The following is a 21,329-nucleotide window of genomic DNA, read 5'->3' as shown; positions in this document are numbered from 1 at the left end:
AAGTGTGTCAGTTCATTTGTACAAGGACAGTGCAAAAACTGATGTGTAATTACTGACCTATCCTGGATTGATAACACAATAATCTGAATTCAGATCATCCTTAATTATGAAGTCAACAGCTTTTGATCCTTTTATTTCAAATTAAATAGGTTTCCTGCAATCACATATAATTTTGTCATATAAATGAGTAATAAACACAAACGTGTAATAAATTTAAAACCATGTGGTGACGGGCTCTAGGAACTTCAGAGCATCAACTGTTAGAAAGTTTTTCAAGCCAGTTATGTGTTATCTCATACATAAGCATTAACTCTCCTATTGCATGTTGTTTATGTAAGGCAATTACATTAATTTTTTAAAATAAAAATTTTTAAAAATGACAATTATAAATGATGAATTATAATAACAAAGATAGTGTGATAAATAGTAACACCACACACACACACACACAAAACTGTGCATTAAATAACTCTGCTATGCTGGGAAAGAGAATACATCAGATGACATGCTATTCTTAAAAATAGCATGATCTGCATGCTATTCTTAAAAATAGCATGCAGACCATAAAATGATTTCAAAAACAAAAATGATGTTTTAGCAGTTTCAGCTTGCATGTTTAGAAGCAAATCCCATAAAATGCAATTCCATTACTGATTAGTAAAATAAATAGCTGCTCATAGTACTGTACCCAAAAAATACAAAGGAAATATTTGAGCTGTATTTGATATAATGGTATAAGCATTCCCACTACAGTACCTGCTAAAAACTTAGCATAAATTACACATATGAATTTTGTGGTCAAATGCATAAACCAGACTTAAGTTACTTGAGCATGATGGTGATTAAAATGAACAGTGAAAATGATTTCTTCCTTCTGCATAACCATCATCAGACTAGCAGAGATTATTAAACCGAATTATGAAAATTTAAAAGACAATCAATGAAATTAAATGAAATATTTTTGAATCTCATTTCAATGCAATGGTATATACAGCTAAACAGTACTACTGAAATAAAACAAAGCAAAAAAAAATTAAACAGATTTCTGATATGACATTATTTCAGATAAAAAACAGTTGCAATGAAAGCTTTGCTCTTGAAATTCACACAAATTCAAGCAAATTTGTACTAGGCTCAGTAATGAATTCTAGAATCAATTTCTAGAGGGGGTTAAAAGAATCTATTTGATGGAAATAAGATGAGCAACTTAATTACAGATTTAGATAATTAATTTGAGATTTTCAGATTGCTAGTTTTCAATGTCTTTTAATTTTCCAGAAAAAAATTATACTATTATCTGAGTAAAACACTCAGATAAATTACTATTTTCTCTGAGTCCTAATACAAATCATTATAAAATAGTTAATTTGATTTTAAAAGATGAAATACTTTAAGTCTAAGAAATGCAATACTTATGTGATATGAATAAAAGTGGCATGTACTTCATAAGAAAAGAATTGTGATAATACATTACAATAAAAGACAAAGTGCTCACAACAAATACAATACTAATTATCAATCACAGAAAAATAACTTATCACTCAAGAAGAAAAAAAAAAATGAGAGAAAAGAGAGGGAAGATACAAAAATGTCAAAATGAAAGTATTAGCAGTGCTGTACAAAGACATCATACAAACAAAGGTGACTAGTAAATAAAAGCAATTATCTGTCATGTACAAATTAAAAAAAAAATCTGACCTCAGCACTCAGATTCAAATTTTGAAGGCTGGGCTTCAGTTTCCTTTACATTTTGGCCATGGACCATCGGTGATCAAAAATAGAATTTATCTTATTGTAACGAGGGGAGGAAAAAACCCAGTAATAAAATGGGTTGTTCATTCATGCTAGTAAACTCTTAATATGCTTTGGTGTTGTTTCATCATTGAGATGCCTTGTAGTATATCTATTAAAAAAAAAAATAATTTTTAGTTATCATAAATATGTGAATGACTAAAAATGCAATGAAACTGTATGGATTTCATATGCAATTACATATCAAAACATTTTATAATACAGGCAGTCCCCAGGTTACAAATGAGATATGTTCCTGAGAACGTCTTTAAGTCGGATTTGTATGTAACTTGGATCCCTGATGAACAGTGCATATACGGTAATAATAATAATAATAACAATACTATAATGGCTCATATGTGGCAATAATAATACAGTATAATAATAATAATATCCCTGTACTCTAATAATAAGTTACAGAAATTATTGTGCTCTTTCTTTTAATTCAAACAAACAGAACATAAAAACAAACTCATACATATAGGTTTATTTACATCTGCAGAAGAAACTAGTTCCCGAATTATTAATTTAATTATTTAATTCAGTGGTTCCAAAAATTTTTCAGTTCACGACACCCTTAGTATATTAGGATTTTTTCATGGTGCCCAAAGTCAGAACATAGGCCCACCTAACAGTTGCAGTGTGCAGTTGGTGTGGTTATTTCAGTGAAAATATTGGAATATTTTGGTGCGCACAGTTCGGGAACCACTGATTTAATTATTAATTATCCTTATGGGGATCCTTGGCAAATGACATATGGTGGGAGCCCGTTTATAAGTACGGAACACCGTAAGTCAGGTTGTCTGTAACCTGGGGACTGCCTGTATTTACTTTCCTTGAAAGCTTATGCATTTAGTTCAGGTAAGGTAACAGAATTAAAAATAAGTAAAAGTTTTAAACATGTTGAAAACATAATAAAATTATGAGAGAAGAGAAATTATTATTATTATTATGTGGCACCTCCAAGGAGTCTAAAGACTTCGAAGGAAGGCACCTACTCTACAGCTCTCCATCTACAATGAACTGCAACTACCATCATTATCTACACTATTGCCATCTATCACCCACCACCACCACTAGTATTTTCATAGACAATCAAAACATCCATGCCCATGACAGGATTCAAACCCACAGCTTTTGGCTGGAGAGCAGATATGCTCACCACTTGGCAAACTAGGCCGGAAATTTCTTAATCTAACTAATTCCTACATATTTGGAGAAAAGGAAAAGAAAAGTAAATGAGATGGTGGTGCTTGCTGGAACTAAAGATATAAATAGCAACTAGTATAGTATGAGAGGGGATGTGAAGGGACTTTAGAAAGAAGCAAGGAAAAAAGTAAGAGTGAAAATTGTTGGTTAATTGCAAGATATGAGAATATCAAGTTAAGGAGGGCTATGATAGCAAATGATTCAATGGGCAGGCTGTGTAGAAAAATTAAATGTGAGTTTTTGGATGAGTGGAGTAAGTTTGATGGTAGAAGACTTGTATATGAGGGATGGCATACACTTGAATAGATTTGGCATCGGGAGCCTGAAAAAATTATTTACCGGAGTAAGACCTAATGAAGTGCTTTCTTTTAAGGTTACATGGTAATCAGCATTCATTATGAAGAATTTATGGAGACAAAAGCACATGTGTTGGAGTAATTATTTTACTTATAATTAAGTTTCAACTTCTGTATCAAGGTCATCAGGAAAACATATATATATATATATATATATATATATATATATATATATATGCACAGGACACGAGCTACATGATGCTACACAAAAGTAAGATAAATAGAAATGCTTTGTTAATCATTTACCCAACTTCTGGTTAAAAAAAAATTATAATAAATTATACAAAGATATAAATTAAGAAAATAAAATAAATATAATGATATACAGATGGTAAAGAAAATCTAAATAAATAAAAATAAAGTTTTATAGTGAAACTATATTAAACATATTTCTACAGTCCTCTCATACTTAGGTTTTCTTGTGTTGGGGTTCTGCCATCATGTTCTGGATACTATAGAGATTGCAGCTTCCTGATTCTTCGAATTACTAATCCATCATTTTTGTTTAGATTTGGATGATGTTTCAGCATCTCACAAGCTTCCTTAAACTTTCTTTCAATCCAGGTTTTGAAAGAGAAATGGTGCCTTTCCAGTTGATTCTGTGACATGTTTGACGTGCATGGTCTGACAGGCTTGTTTTACCAGAGTGGAGAAATTTAATGTGGCATGTATGTTTGTCTTTTCTTATTGGGATGGCATGCCCTGTTTCCCCTATGTAGGGTAGATGCCCTGAATTGTAAACCCCTGGGCGGAAAAGGCAGGATGACTGAGTATACGTTTTAATTTTTAATTGTGTCCTTTTATAGACAAACTTGTCACACACAAAAAAAATTAAATTATCTAGTGAAGGGATAGGAATGTATAATTTAGATTTTGACTTTTTGAGCATGTCTAGGAAGGGAAAAAAGTTGCACAAATAGACCACCCAGATTGTAGATTTAAGTATTAAGATAAAACCAGGAGCATAGCATTAGAAACAAAGAGGTAGAGTTTACTGCTTTGGTAAACATGTATGAATCTTTGACTCCTGGTTATCTCTGATAATAATAACATTAAACTCCAAAGTTATATAAACATTGTCAAAAATAGTAAAAAATAAAATAAAGGAAGAGCTATAATAATCATAAATAAATGCTGGATACTATATCAGGATAAGGGATAGTCATTAATAGTAGTAAAAAAAAAAGATATGCATGAATTCGTATAGAGAAAACAAACAAGAAAATTTACTATTCTTTACATCATTATGACTAATTCAGAATGGCTCAAGAGTGCATACAAAATTTGAAATAGCAAATTCAATTTTTTCTCCAAGTTATATTTCATTAGAACTGATTGTCAGAAGAAGAACAGGGGTAAACATTTTAGTTTCTTTTAAAAAATAATATAGTTTGATACTTTGAATTAATTGAAAATTTAATGATGCTCCTATATTTGATATGAACAACTAAAAGCAAAAATATTTTGTTAATTTAGTTGTCCTTCTATTCATCTTAGGATAAAAAAAAAGATATAAATATAAAATGATATATTTTTCACAAAGATAAACAATATCCAAACAGTAAAATAATCCCAAAACCTAATCTCTCATCATGACTTTCAAACAATAAAATGTCTACAATATAAAATCTACTATAGTTATCAATAATGCAGATAAAGGCAATAATACAATAAAATTCTAGACATCATAAATGATATTCCCTGCATTAGAAAACAAACTGAAAAACTTAAATAGATAAATGAATTACTAAAAAAAAAAAACCTCCTCATACAAACCACCCCTCCTACTATTTTCGGACAAGTTTAAGATGCACAAATACTAGGTTGCTATACATCCCATAATTTCATACAAACACACCATAACTGTCTGCTGATCAAAACTTATCTCACAACTAACAAAGCCATTACCAAACTTTATAACACATTAAACAAACCACCATATTGCCCAGTAATATTCTCTCTTCTTTTGATGCCTCTTCTTTCTCTCTCTCTCTCCTCCTATATATATACATATGAATCATCAGCATGTAAACTAAAGGTATGTTCAGCCAAACTGGTTAGACCACAGACATGTTTGTATAATTAGAGTCTCAGCTCAGAAAGATACCACAGTAATGGAAAGAATGCATGATAGTTCCGTTGTACAAGGGTGGTGTAAAAACTAATGTTTCTAACTACCCAACGTAACAATATCTCTAAAGTGGTGGTGAAGATTTTAGAGGAGTTGGTAGGAACTCGCATAAAGAAATTGGTTGACAGACAAGCTATACTCTGCAACGAACAGCAAGGGTTTACTAAAAGAAGGTCATGTTTGAGCAATTTATTACATTTTATAGCAATGTTATGGCTGAGTTGGATAAAGGAAATGGATATACTATAATAAAGGTGGATTTTATTAAGGCATTTGATAAGATACCACATGAAAGGCTGTTGCATAAATTGGAAAACATTGGCTTGAATATAAACTCTTGACTTGGAAAGTGGATAGCTGATGGGTATCAGCCCTTGGACCATTGTTGTTCAATGTATACAATAATAACATTAGGAAGGATCTAAGAATAGATGTTCAACTGTTTGCTTATGATGCAAAAATAGGCAGGGAAATTAGGGATACTAATACCCACTGTTAGATCTGAAATAGGTGCCTTCAGAATTTTCTGACATCACCATTCCAGACTCTAACAATTTCACATAAAACTAAAATTACATACTTATCCTTTAGCAGGAAAAATGTGTTTTTATTTGTAACCACCTTCTGTATAATGATTTTGTGAATTTTTGTGAATTTTGAAACTTATACCTGAGCGTCTAGAATAAATATAGGTCAGAAAAGAGGGCAGAATAAGAGAGAATTATTAATGAAATAATGTAAAGAAAGAATGAATGCGAATTATTTCAACGTTATAGGGTAAAGATCACCCTAAATGCTGTAGGGTCAGGAAAATACCTGAGGGCACTATATCCTAAAAAGTACGCTGACGCATACGTTCCCCGAACCAAAAGGTCCCGTATGTAAATCGGTAGTCACCCGAACGGAGACCAATGAGTAAAGAGGTGGAAAGTTTCTAATGCGAAAAGGTGGCGCTTGTGAAGATGGTATATAACCCGTAACACAGAAGGAAATCGCCCCCGTTTTGTTTGTTCCGGTATTCTCCCTGTGTGCTACAAGCATTCACCGTGGTTCAGCTTTTATTTTTAAGAGCTGACCTTTGGGAAGTTCCAACAATGGCACCGTTGTAGAGTCAGAAAGACAAAATCGTTGGCCGTAGTAGAAGTCCATACTACAAAAAATCCAGGCAGGAACTAGCGAGCACGTGTAAACCACGAGGCATTCGTATCGAGAAATCCAGATTTGAAAACAAAGGACGGCAAGATCTGAGGACAAGAGAATTAGATAAGTACTCTCACTTATTCTACCCCTTTTGAGATTGACTTACATTGTAAAGTATGGAATTTAAGATAGTATTACAGGAAAGAGTGAAAAGCTAAAATCTGAATCTAAATGATTAAGTTTTCTCGAGACGAACTTTTGGAACTTTTAACCCGATAGAGATTCTGTATTGGTTGTTCTAAGAAAATTCGAAGAGTGTGTTAAAGTGCCTTAATGAGAAAATTGAATTGTAAACTTTAATGTAACGTACACTGAGTTAATGAGGTATTGAGTTTTGCTGATAAATTGAATTTAATGTATAAAGTAAATTGCAAAAACCTTAAGTGAAATATGTTCTGAGTCATTGAGATATTGGAATTTTGCTCATATTCTGAGATTAGTGTCAATATTGGATTGTAATCGCAAGTGTATTATGTAATATTGTGTACTGAAGCATTAAGACATAGAATTGCTGATATTTAAGGTAGAACATTGAAATTGATTAATGTCTGAAAGAGTGAGTGAGAGATAATGTTTTAGCCTTAGAACTTAATAATTAATTTAATTTGTGTAGTATTTTCAATTGGTTTTAAATAAATGTTTGATTCTTAAATGTATGTGTATCTGATCATGTTGACTGACTCTGATCCTTCATAAAAATCGAACCTGAGTAAGTGTGAGTGGGTGGGAATATCCCAAGTAAAAGTAAGGGCACGACTGCAAACAAGAATAAGATTATGCCAGAGATTCCAAGTTTCTAGAAGTTTGAATATATTGCTAGTAACACCTGTGATTCTGTAGTCATCCTAAAGCTAGAGTCTATCCCTAACTTTAATGTTCAAACTGGCGCAGCAAAAAAATAAATTTGTTTGAGTATCAAGGATAATATATAGGATTCAGGGAATGGATAATCTTCTGGTGGCCATAAAGATTAAGTTAAATAAGAAAATCATAAACGAAACGCGACATAAGGCTTAGTCTGTTATTACTAAAGTGGAACACATAACTACAATGCAAGTCTACTCTACATAGAGACATATACGCGATAGAATTGACATTTGCAATGCTAGTAATAATAAAATTAGACAATAAATAAGAAAGAAGCCTTTTATAACAACGGCGTAGCAGGTAGGATCTGAATGTGTAAGGTTTTAATCAAGCAAAGTGATAGAATTGCGAAACAGTAAGTTACTGTACGATAAAGTAATAAGATAGAAAGATAAGTAAAAAATAAAAAGGATCCCCTTTGTAACACCACCACTTAAGAATGACAGATTGAAAATTTGGGCAAATGATAACAGCTGTGAGCTCAATGTTAGTAAGTGTAAAGTTGTGCACTTTTTTTGCAAAATGGGTGTCATACTGCAAATGGTTCCAGACCTTCATGGCTGAAAACGATGACGTCCCGGACATAACATTTTTCTCAGACAAAGCATATTTCCACATATCTGGGTATGTCAATTTGCAGAATATGTGCTTGTGGGCCGAATTGAATCCACATGCGATTCATGAACATCTGCTGAATGGCCTCCAGATTGGAGCGGGGTGTGGCATGTAGTACATGCGCACGCCATAGGGCCCATATTCTTTGAAACAACAGTGAACATAGATGTGTAATGTAAAATTATCAACACATTTGTTAATCAGTTGGATCACACTGAGTTACAATGTGGCTACACCAAGGTCTCCAGATCTCAATCCTCAAGATTTCTTGTGGGGCATGTTGAAGGGAAAAGTCTATGCTAATAAACCTATGCACACTCCAACAATTGAAAGCGAACATCACTGCTGCAGTCGATGACATTAGCCATGCTCAGCTAACTGAGACATTCGCAAACATGGAGCGCCGGGTTGCCAAGTGTCTGCAGGAAGGAGGTGGCTACTTCCAGCATTTGTTGTGATGCAATACGTTGGACATTTCTCAAGATATGCATACTACCACAATTATGTTTGCCTATCTTTTATATTATGTCTGTAATAAACACTAATTCAGGGTCTCCTATGAGTGAAACACCCTGTATAAAGCACACAAAATGACAAGAAAAAATACAAAAGGAAACAAACAAATACAATATCTCTGTCCAATTAGAAAGCTGACTGGTTAACACCAAAGTAGGAACAATTCCTATGCTTAGGCTAGAATTGGCATAGCTTTTGGTATGAACCAGCCATTGGTGTCCCTCCCTCCCTCCCCTTTGTAACTGCAGGTGGTGATTTATAATTTTGACTGACTCAAAGTTTTTTAGGTTATTTATTATTTTAATGGTATAGCACATATTTAGTTTCACTATGAAGATTTCAGGTGAGTGGCATTAAGCTATTGTAGCATATCAAATTTCTAAAATTTCTTACTTTTCTAGTTCTCTTCTTACATAATAATAATAATAAAGAATTATTATTATTATGTAATACCTCCAAGGACTCATCACAAAAGAGCACTCTACTCCACACAACTCCAGTATTATTTGCAGTTGTACCTTTCCATGTTGTCATTGTCCTTTACGTTATGTAGTTAGTGTATGATTTTCCACACTTCCTTTGTTGTTTGCCACTACTTTTGTCCTGTTCCCACTCTTCTTCTTTGTTCTGTATTTTGCTATTGTCTTTGTTTACTGATTGCAGCCTAAAGTTTTCTCCCCAAATTTCTCATTATGCTTCAGTAGATGATGCATCTTGACCAATAAATATTGGATATTTATTAGCCTTTCTTTTTATTTAATTATTTATTTTTCCAGATAGCAGTGTGCATTGTAAAAATATGGCAGTCAAGGTAAACCAGCATGCTATTACATGCTGGTTTACCTTGACTACCAAATTTCCTACAGCATTACTCCCAATAGCTGTACTTTGTGATTTGGGTTGTGATGTCATTTGTGAGGAAATTCAATTTGATACCATGAATGTCTTGAGCTTTTATTGTATGCAATAATAAGCTCAGGCCAGGTCTTTTCTGTACTTCATCACAGTGAATCGTTTTGTTATAGTAGTTTGCTATAATTCAAGTCGCTGTATTTGTATTAGGTAACTATATAAGAGGTTTAAAGATTTAGTTAGAATATGCAATATGACAAATGAATAAATACACAAACTCAAATGGTTAAACCTAACCAACTAACATAAAATAGCTCCCTCTCTACTTTACTCATATGACAGAATTTTTTATGGTATAGAATCTGAATTTAGGATGTTTAATGATTCACTACTAAAATCTGCAATGCTGATTCCTTACGTAGATACTAGACTGATAACTGAAGACACATTAGATAAAGGCCCTTCTAAATTTTGTGAGCTATCTGAACAATCACAATCCAATTATTTGATTTATCCTGAAGCATGAATGAGAAGGGGCACTATCCTTTCCAGAGCATCCTTATTAAAAAGAATGGTGACCACTTCTCATTCTCAATGTTTCATAGAGTAATAAAAACACAGATATATCTGAATGCAAGATAAAACCATCCCTGAAGGCAGAAAGAAGAAGGGATAGTATTAAAGTACTAAAAACAAAAATCATACTAAATAGTCAAGGATCTCAAGGATCCAGCAAAATTGGGAACAAGAACCCAAATGGATTAAGAATATTTGCTATATTGGAATGGCTATAACAAAAAACATGTAGAAAAATTTTTTGTCCCACTCTCCAGGAATCATATTAAAATACTATACATTTTTGGTGAGCCTTTGCAGCTCAGTGGATGTGGCATTTGTACACCACGGCGCTTGACTGCAAGAAGGAAGACTTGGTTTCGAATCTAGTCGGCAACTAGAGGAAATTTTTCTAAGCCTTTTTTCAACCGGTTCCTAAATAATTTGATCTCTGGCACAGGCAAGCAGGTTTTTTTGTCCCATAAAACTCAAGAAAATGACTGTAAAACCTACACTATTTCAGACATTAAGTACAGGGTGTTTTAAAAATAATGTACCGATTTGAAAATTGTATATCTCTGCAACCACAAACCACAAATGAATGCGACTTGTACCATGTGAACGGCCTTGGCCCAGAGTTAAGATGCCACTACTAGCACCCAAATAGCAGCTATGCTTAGTTAATGAGAAGATGGCGCCTAGTCAACAGAAGGCGTTTTGTGTTTCTTGAATTTGATTATTTGAAATAGGGTCATTCTTTTTGAAACACCCTGTATATTGTGTTATGGTCAGGGGCCCATGAGATGGCAGCACTTGTTGAGCTGCCTCTTTACTGCATGCTGCTTAATTAGTGAATTAAGCGGTCCACTGAGCCAATCAGGGATACCTAGCCTTGGGCCAGGTATCCCTGATTGGCTCAGCGGAGATTGACCTGCCTACTCAGTCTCCAAAAGCTAGATAGGGCTAAAACAGCCTCACCTATTCCCTATATGGGAATAAAAAGGTGTTAGCTGATGAGCTGACACATTTTTGGGGAAGTAGCAACTTTACCATTTGAAGGAGTAGCATTGTAAAGATTTCAAAATTAAAAAAATATTAAAATAATATAATAATTCAAATATGTTAACCAAATTGGAATGGTGACTCCCCAGAGCTTTCACATTCATTCATGGTATAAATTCCATATATGAAATAACACATACCAAAGTCATATTCAATATTTTAGCCAAAAAAAAAAAAAAAAAAAAATTTGACATCCTCCCCACCCCAAAATTTTTTTCTTTTGGTGTTACACTCAATGCTCTATCATCACAGTCAAGTGACTTGGCTGTGATGATAGAGCACAAAAACCTAAAACCTTAAAAAACCTAATTACTGCTTATAATAGGGAAGTTCATCCTGTCTTAAACCCATCTTAATATTATTAATATATAAATTAAATAAACATAGTCTGAAAACATACCCCTGGCCACACCACTAGTGACTTTCCTCTTCCTAGATACTGGACCACCACACACAACTTGCTGATATCTATCCGAGAGCTACCTTGCTCATTCAACTTATTAATCTATCATCCAATCTATCTGCTCCAGTTTAGTTACCAATTTGTGGTGTGGCAATCTATCAAAAGTTTTTCCAAAATCTAAGTATACTACTGTACATGCATCTCCCTGGTCCAATACATTTGCCACCTTGTTATAGTATATAAGGAAGTTGTTAAAACATGCTCTCCCACAAACTCACACTGACAAGCACAGAGAATACTGCTGTTATCAACACACTTTTGTATCCTAGATCTTGCTAATCTCTCCAATACTTTAACTACAACCCCAGATATACATATCAGCCTATAATTTGTAGACTTAGCCTTATCATCATCTTTGTGAAGTGGAACAATTTTACCTTCTTTCCACTGCCTTGGGACTTGTGCTGTTGCAAGATCCTTGTTAAACAGGTAGATCAAGGCTGATGCAAACTCCCTACAACATTCACTTAAGACAAGTGGTGATATGTCATCAAGTCCTATTGCCTTACTGACATCTAGCCTTGTAGTCTAAAAAAATGTTGCATATTCTACAAATCCACATCTTCTCCTATCCCCTATTAAGTCTCTTCACAAGCACATCTTTCACATTTTTCCACACATGCATGTTGCACTCACGACATCAAACCATTTTTGAAAAGTCTATATCGTTAATAGTATTTGATTTTGCACTGCATGGCATGCAGATCTCATTCTTACTGTTATTTTGTACTGTTCAAGAGAAGATTCAAAAATTCAGTAAAAAATGTCAGTGACAAATCCACAAAGTCAAACAATCAAGTAGTTACACTAAGCTATCAAAAATAAACATTATATCAGAAAGCAAGCAATATTACCATTTGTTATGCTAAATAGTACTCATTCTTTCCAGAGCTCTTTATTAATAACCAAATACATTGAGGTCCTTTAGCAGCCTTTTAGCAGTTCTTTCATAATCAACAGAAACTGTATTTTTGGTTTTATCCATATTTTATCACAGCTTTAGCAAAAATACAATTACAACTGAAGTTATTATTATTATTACTGTTATGAATGCATCTCCAGGAAATCCTATTTAGACACCCATACTTAAATCTTCCCTATTATATCTATCTCTCTCTCTCTCTCTCCTTAAGCACATTTATCAAAGACACCCTTACAATCTAATGATAGTCCAGTTCTGCTGCATAATGATATGCAACTTCTGCTTTAAACTCCAATGCCATTAATCCTTAAATAGTTGCCTAAAGAAGCTATTAAAGGACTGATAGTTTCCTGTTTGGTTTTATTCATATTGCCTTATCATAACACCATTCTCCTTGTCTTCATTCCTCTACATTCAGTTTATTGTGCCAAACACATCTCAAGCTACCTTCTAGGTCAGCATATGCTTCTTGTCAAAGCTCTCACATACATTGACACCTTCCAAGTCAAAACTGCATGATCATTCTCACCAGCTGAAGACATAACGGTCAACTCATTTATAGAGACAGATTTTCAGGTGTTATTATACCATGAGTCTCTTTTATCCCATACTACTTAAGGTAGTTATCCCCCAAGTAATTCTATAAATTCATTTTTCCTGGTCTAATATGCTTTCTCCACCTTCAATCTATATCCCCCATACTTGAAAATACCCATAATGATAGCCCTCTTCAGATGATTCTGGTCTGAAGCAACACTCAACTGTATTCTGTTAACTTGTTAACTGCCAGCCTGGTTGGCCAAGTGGTTAGTGTATCCACTCTCCAGCCAAAAAGCTGCAGGTTTGAATCCTGCCATAGGCATGGATGTTTGTGATTGTCTGTGAAAATACTGGTGGCGGTGGTGGGCAGTAGATGGCATTGGTGTAGATGATGTGGTTAGCTGTCGTTGGTGGATTGAGTGGTAGAAACGGAGAGTTGTAGAGTAGATGCCCTTCATCAATGAGTCTTTGGACTTGTTTGGAAGTGTCAAGTAATAATGATAATAATAATAATAATTGTGCCTATGGTCCCACAGAAGGTTCCACTAAGGTAAGTGAAGGAATTTTTTTAGGCTTTAGAGAAAGCAACTGACACAATGAAAAATTGGTCCTTGTTGGGGATCTAAATAGCAGGGAAGGAAATGATTGTCAGACATAAAAAAATTTTTTGGGAAAATATGGAGAAAAGAGAAAAAGTTAATAATAATGGCAAATACCTGTTGCATTTCTGCTCAGGACACGCACTGCTTATTACTAACACCATGTTCCAACATAAAAATATGCACAAATTCACATGGAGAAAAGAGGCAAGAGGTGTGCCTCTTATAGGGGTGCTTAAGGGTCAAAGCTCAGAGTATAACTGAGAGCAGACCTCCATCTAGCCTTTAAAGGAATGCGGAAAACTGACCAGGGCTTCTAACCTAATGTCCAATCCTCACCTTTCTTGTGGTGCACACTGTTAGGTATCTACCTGGATACTGAAAGAAAGAGCATGGGCTGAAAGTTTGGGATTTAGCCGACCAAGTTGCATTCTTATTGGCTTAAACCACAATACAAAAACGATGGTACAACATGATAGAATTTCATGCCAGCTGGGACGTTGCCTGGTTAAACAAGGCTCTGTTGTTTTCATCCAGGAACCAGGGCGAACAGCGAAAAGTCAGCTACTGGAAGAAATCGTAAAACAGACCTCAACTCAATATCACCAGAGTTCAAGATCAGTACTATCAACATAAGAAGCCTGGATGGCAAAGAAATGGAGCTAGGTGAGGAAGAGGATAAGTACCGGATAGAAACAAAAAACGCAAAAACTGGTGAGGTCTTTCTGAGCAATAAATATAAAATATTATATTCAGACAATGACAATCAAGGAAAAGAAGGAGTAGCCATAGTATTTAACACTAAATACGAAGCTAATCTTCTTGAATGCCAAGCAATCTCAAGTAGAGTGATGTGGGCAAATATCAGAATGGGGAACTGGACAATGAGACTTATTTGTGCCTATGGTCTCACAGAAGGTTCTACTAAGGTAGAAGTGGAGCAATTTTTTGAGGCTTTAAAGAAAGCAACTGACATAATGAAAAATTGGTCTTTGTTGGGGATCTAAATAGCAGAGTGGGAAATGATTGTCATACATACAAAAATGTTTTGGGAAAGTATAGAGAAAAGAGCAAAGCTAATAATAATGGCAAATACCTGTTGGATTTGCCAGGACATGGACTGTTATTACTAACACCATATTCATGTGAATTTATGCACATAAAAATGTGCATAAATTCACATGGAGAGAAGAGACAACAAATAAGAAAAATGTCTCATTGACTATGTTACTGTTGATAGTGATTTTTTTCCCCAAAGGTGCAGGACACTAGAGTGCACAGAGGATTTGAAATTGGAAGTGACCACCATTTAGTCTTGAGCAGGATAAAATTGAATTTCATTTTGAAAAGAAAAACATGTGAGAAAGTTTTAAAGCAAATAAAAGTTGAGCAGCTCTCAGATGTGAACTAGATTAAAATACAAAAACATTATTCAAGAAAAAACGAGAGTGTTTGAGAACAGGAACCAAATCTGGAAGATTCGGTGGCAAGTCCTGAAAAAAACATTGATCGATTCAGCTAGAGAGGAATATGGTGAGGCTGTCTGCAAGGATAAAAAAATCAGAACTCCATGGTGGACACAGGAAGTTAAAGAAAGCAGTGAAGAAAAAGAAGAAAGCATATCAAAAGTTCCTGGTGAGTAAGTCAGCTTGTGCTCTTAGAGAATACAGAGACAAATGTAAGAAAACTAAACAATAAAACTAGCTAAACAAAAGTATTGAAGGACTTTGGTAAGAACATAGAAAATAAATATCAAGAGGGTGGCAAGTATTCTAGGGGTTGTTGAAGAAGCTTAGATACAGAGGAAAGAATGTTGTAAAAGAATTAGAAATGATAAAGGTGACATGAAAACTGGAGAAAAAGATATCCTTGAGGTATGGAGTAATTACTTCGAAAAATTGCTAAAAGAAATAATCAGTGACAGCACAGTGGTAAAAAACGCTGATCAGGCATGCAATCAAGAATACATACTTGAAGTAGAAAAAGCCATCAAATGCCCGAAATAGGGAAAAGCAGCAGGAGTAGATGATGTTCGACCAGACATGCTCAAGTATGGAGGTATAAAAGTCTTACAGTGACTGGACTGCACTGCATAGGTCAGAAGGCCTGGACAAAGGGATGAATTCCAGATGATTGGAGTAGAGCTCTCATAGTATCCATATATAAAAAGGGAAATAAAACTGAATGTGAGAATTACAGAGGTATTTCTCTACTGAGTGTTCCTGGTAAGATTTATGCCAGTATACTTGAGAAATGGTTGAGAAGGATTGTGAAAGAGAAGCTTGGTGAAGAACAAGCTAGATTCAGGCCAAATAGAGGCTGTCAGGATCAGATTTTCACTTTTTAACAAATAGTTGAGAAATCATGGGAATATAACAAAGATCTGTATTTAAGTTTTGTAGATCTGGAAAAGGCATACGACAAGGTGCCAAGAGAAAAGCAGTTCAAAATGCTACAGTTATATGGTGTCAATGGGGCATTATATGAAGCAATACTTAGTCCTTATTTTTGTAAGTCAGCAGATAGAATTGAAGGAAGTACAGGAAGATGGTTTAATGTTAAATCTGGTGTCAGTCAAGGATGTACATTATCCGCTCTATTATTCATTATCTATATGGATCACATTATGAAAGAAAGTGGTATTAAACCTGATATCAGAATTGGAGATGTTAATGTCAGCTCTTTGCTTTATGCAAATGATGTTACGCTTCTAAATAAATCTGCTACAAGTCACAAGATTCCCTGACTAAATTGAATAACTGTTGTAATAGATATGGTATGAAAGTCAGTGATAACAAGACAAAGACAATGAAAATAGGCAGATGCATTGAAAATATCAACTGCATTGTGAACAGAGAACCTATAGAACAGGTAAAACATTTCAGCTACTTAGGCACGATTTTTAGTGAAGATGGTAAATTAAATACAGAAATAGACAATAGAATCAACAAAGCTGGTATATTAGGAAGTCAACTAAATAAATTTATATGGAATATGAGAGAGAAATTAGTCAAACCACTAAATTAGCTGTATACAAGATAGTGTTCAAGCCAATTTTAACTTATCTGAGAGCTGGGTTAGAAGTAAAACACTTGACCAAAGCTAGAGACCACAGACATGAGAGTCCTGAGAAAGATTAAGGGCGTGAATAGATGGCATCATTGGCAACATCATATTAAAAACGAAGATATTAGGAAAGAACTTGACATTGTTAGCATCCAGGAATGTGTTAGCAGAGCTAATCTCAGGTGGTATAGGTCACTTAAAGAATGGGAGAGGAAAGATTATCAAAACAAGTGTTCTCTGCCAGGATGGCAGGAAAAAGACCCAGAGGAAGACCAAGGTATAGGGTGGATTGATATGGTAAAAAAAGTGCCTTAGAAGATAGAAATATAAGATCAGACAATGTTGGAGTCTTGGCAGGTAATAGATTGATTTGGAGAAAAATTGTACATAGGAAGTTAGTAATGATGTAAATTTTTCATATAGTACTATCATATCCTGTATACCCCTTGAGGGTAGATATCAGGAATTTGATGATGATGATGATAATTTCTGTCTCATAATGGGAAATGGTCTGTGAGGCTGTTTGAGAATTAGCCTCAAACCCATTTCCCATATTGCTCATACTACTACCAACACCACCCTGGCAACTGGATTTAATTCCTCTACAATTACTAGTCATACTTTGTCTCCCCCCCCATCTATCCTCTCTGAATGAAATTAATCCATTATGTTCTAATCTTGTAACATCTTTCACTGTCAACCAGATCCCACCTAATACTAATAAAGAGAATAGCTTTGTGCAACTTTCGCCATTTCATAGCTGTAATCAAATAATATACAACAGAATTTCATACCTGAGTGCATTTAATAAACCTTCAACAACATTAGGTGGTTGATCTTTAAGGACTTTAATGGAGCCTTTCACCTATAGAAAGAAAATTTCATTAGTACATTACATTATACAAACTTTATTCTAAAAGCAAGCAGTAATCTTATACCAACTGATTATTCTTCACAGTAATTTTATAGTTTAACAAACCAATTAAAAAAAAAAACAGTAACATAATACAATTGAAATCCTATGTGACCATTAGTTGGACTGTAGAGAGCAAGGGCACTGACCATAGGTGAAGGTGAATGTCTCAAGTTAGGTCCCAACCATCTCAGATGACTTTTCTGAATTGTTTCTAGGGACTTCAGTTTCTTCAAGAAGGACCATAATAGGAATGTGATCTTGTCACATATATCCTAAAATTGTTCAAAGGCATGTTGTCCCAAATCTATTGATGATATTAACTTCTCATTAAGTGGTAATTTCCATGTCTCGGCACCACATTAAACATGGTTTGACTGGTGGTTTTGTAAAGACAAATCGGATGTACACAATGCTAAGCATAATGGGAAGGGCCACTACCTAGACCGGTGTTGTTGTTGTCGAGTCCACTGAAGAGCTTCTAGATATGACCATGGGCCTGTAGAACTACTTTGGCAATCTGCTGAACTTTGATGGAGTAGAGCTTTTCTATAGGGTTATTGTCAATTTTCTGTAAATAGCAGCAATTGCTAGACAAGAATAGATATGGGCAGGTGTTAGTTCGACCCCTGGACAGTTCTTGCATGTTTCATGGTTTCTGGTACTGTCCAGATGAATTTTCATGCCTGTAAAATGTTCTGTCCTTAGCCTAGTGATGATTGTGGTTATTTCTCTATTTTCATTTATTTCACAGATTTTATTCTTCTTCTTGACAGTTTGTTTTACCAATCTTTTTTTTTGAAAGAGTTTGCATCAGTTAGTGATAGTGGGTGTAATTTTTGAGGTAAATATCTTGCTTCTTTGGCTAGTCTGCTCTCTCATTGCCTTCAATATTTACGAGTGTAGTTCTCTTACATGAGAGTGAGTATCCATTGCAGTGTATAGTTCTTATTTTTCAAATTTAAAGTCGTTAGTTGTTCGTGAATTTTCTGTGAGTTTTGTTTTTCCATTTTTTAATGCTTCAAGTGCAGATTTTGAGTCACTGTAGATGGTTATTCCTTCTGTAATATTTATTACTGGATTAGAGAGATAGAACTTGACAGATGCTTGCATGGCTGTTAATTCACAAGTGAAGTTTGAAGCTATTTTGCCAGCTGTGGTTTTGATTTGCATTTCCTCACCTATAGTAGAGTTATAAAAACCCTTGCTCCTCCTTGGTTGAGTGCTTCATCAGATGATTCATCAGTGTAGACAATGACATGGTTTAGATTATTTAAGTGGTGTACAGTGTCAAGTCCTTTTCTTTTATTTACATGCTATGAATCCTTTTTTTTGAACATGGTTCCAAGAGATTTAAGTTAATCACTGTGTTTTTTGGTAGTTTAGCGGAAAAGAATGGCTGTTTGCTTATTTCAATGGACAGGTGCTCTAAGGCTATCTGTTTTCTAATTTCATGATCATATTGTAAAGTAGATGATCTCTTTAGGCTAAATTTTCCAGTCCAGGCATTGAAAGTCCTAAGTGAAATGTGATCCTGTTGTTGGCTCTTGATTTTGTTTCATGAACTTAACTGTGGAGAGTTTTCTTGTCTTCAAGTATATGAAGCCCACACTCTTGTTGAGCTTTTAAATTATTTGTGGATGAGACTGCACCTATAATAATTGTTGTTGCTCTTGATTGTATTCTGTCAAGCTTTACTTTTGAGCTGATGGAAGTTGGAGCCCATATTGTTGATGCATATTCCATAGCGGGTCCTATGAGTGTTGTATATGTAGTTTTGAGTGTCTTCGGTTTTGTACCCCACTTTGTTCCACAAAGCCTTTTGATGATATTAAGCTTTTTAAAAGCTTTATTAGATATATTTGTAATATGGGTTGTAAATCTTAGTTCAGTATCTAGGGGGTTAGGCCTAAGTATTTGGGAGATTCTGTTTTTCCTATTTTGGTATTATATATTTTGATTTGGGAGTTGTAATTGTGTCTATTTTTTCTATCAGTAGAGAAGATACTAAGTTTAGGTTTATCTGTAATTTGAGTTCCTTTGCCCATCTTTCTAAACCTTTTATTGATATATTTAGGACTTTTTCAGATTGTTGAGGATTACAAATCCAGACCAGTTTTGACCTTTATTGAGATCTTATCAGTGGGAGCCAGACTCGGGAGAGATACCACGGTATCTTGGTATCGCTCCTGGTATACCTTGGTTATCTCTCCCAAGTCTGATGAGATCTCAATAAATGTTGAAACCAGTCTGGGTAGTGGCCCTTCCCATTATGCTTAGCAATGTGCATGCCTGAAAGAGTGGCTTTGCATTATGGGATGCATACTAAGGCACGTGATATGAAGTCATTTGCCTCTATATATAGGTGGCTCAGACGTGAATATATTTCACATGTAAAACACTGTTTTACTTCTTTGAGAAAAATATTAAAACCAAGTACAGTAACCACCCGACTAATGTAATTTCGCAGTTATGTAATAAATCTCGAAAATTACAACTACTAGTGCGTATGAACATGTTTGTGGCTTTTGCATCTTTGACATCCATTGCAGTATGCAACGACATAATGTTAACTAGACTCGGCATTCACAGCAAATGTAATAAATAGTAACAAGCAGTGACAGGTTACTGGTAAACGCCGAGAGCAGCAGATGGTAAGTGCGCAAAAGCCATAACATTCAAACTGAAACCTACCAATTAAAAATAAGGACTCCGTAAACAATACCTCCTTTCTCCGACGCGTCACTAATGGTGATAAACAAGCGACTAAACTAACCGCATGCCTCATGCGGTTAGTTTAGTCGCTTGTTTATCACCATTAGTGTTCGTTATTTATTTACCCTTAAAATGGATTCGAAATGCAAAACCGAATGCGCTGGTAATAAATCTAAAAAACAAAGGTCTGCAAAAAAAGGTCACAAATTAGCTGTCACAAGACATTTTTTTATTTGAAAAGTGTTATTTCAGTTTGTTTTTATATTCTTTTATATATTTTTCATACTTTTATAGTTTATATGCGAGTAAATACTGCTGCATGATGTTTCATTTATAAAATATTACTGTGTAAATAATATACTGTACATATCTGTGTATATATATATACATATATATATATACACACACACATACATATAATAATAAATATTGCAGTTTCTTACGAAGTTACACTTAAGCAATTTACAAATTCAAGTTACGTAAAGGTTTACGGAATGCATTACTTATGTAACTCAGGGGGATTACCGTATATAATTTCTTGGTATTTTTAACATCTTTAACTTGCAGAGCCAATTTTTTTTTCATACTCAAACTTAGCTTTCTATACAACACTTCTGACTCTTCTGGCCTGCTGCTTATAATTATCATAACTGACATCATCCTCATACAAATGGTATTCCTTCCACATCTTCTTTTTCTTACAAATCTTTTGTTTAATTAGAACCACATCCATTTCACTCCTATTCTGTTAATTCTTTGAACTCTAGAGACGTATTCTGATATCGCATCATTTAAGTATTTTTTAACACTTCCTATGCACTGTCGATATCCTTCCCATCCAAGCATACTGTTCGGGAGCTCATAATTTCTTGCTTTGTAGTTCAGCATGTAACCTTTTCTGAATAGAGCATTCATAAACTTAGCCACTTCCCAAGTGAGTACTGCTGCATGATCACT

The 21,329-nt window shown here is 34.5% G+C and overlaps 1 protein-coding gene across 1 annotated transcript in view; it reads right to left on the bottom strand.

Annotated features, from left to right (window-relative positions):
* Positions 1–1,766: 1,766 nt before the first annotated feature.
* Positions 1,767–21,329, bottom strand: part of LOC150108168 (CYFIP-related Rac1 interactor B-like) — a 184,850-nt gene continuing 165,287 nt past the window's right edge. Inside the window, exons 10-11 of the mRNA XM_090415625.1 lie at positions 17,539–17,609; positions 1,767–1,903 (exon numbers count right to left, since the gene is read on the bottom strand). Of these exons, the coding sequence (XP_090271751.1) occupies positions 1,840–1,903; positions 17,539–17,609 (135 nt within the window). The 3' untranslated portion in view covers positions 1,767–1,839. The remainder of the gene's footprint in view (positions 1,904–17,538; positions 17,610–21,329) is intronic.

Source organism: Typopeltis vanoorti, chromosome 3 (assembly GCF_054136105.1).
Source record: "Typopeltis vanoorti isolate ZY-2024b chromosome 3, IOZ_Tvanoo_1.0, whole genome shotgun sequence".
Taxonomy (NCBI): Eukaryota; Metazoa; Arthropoda; class Arachnida; order Uropygi; family Thelyphonidae; genus Typopeltis; species Typopeltis vanoorti.
This window is presented reverse-complemented; position numbering and strand designations above follow the sequence as displayed.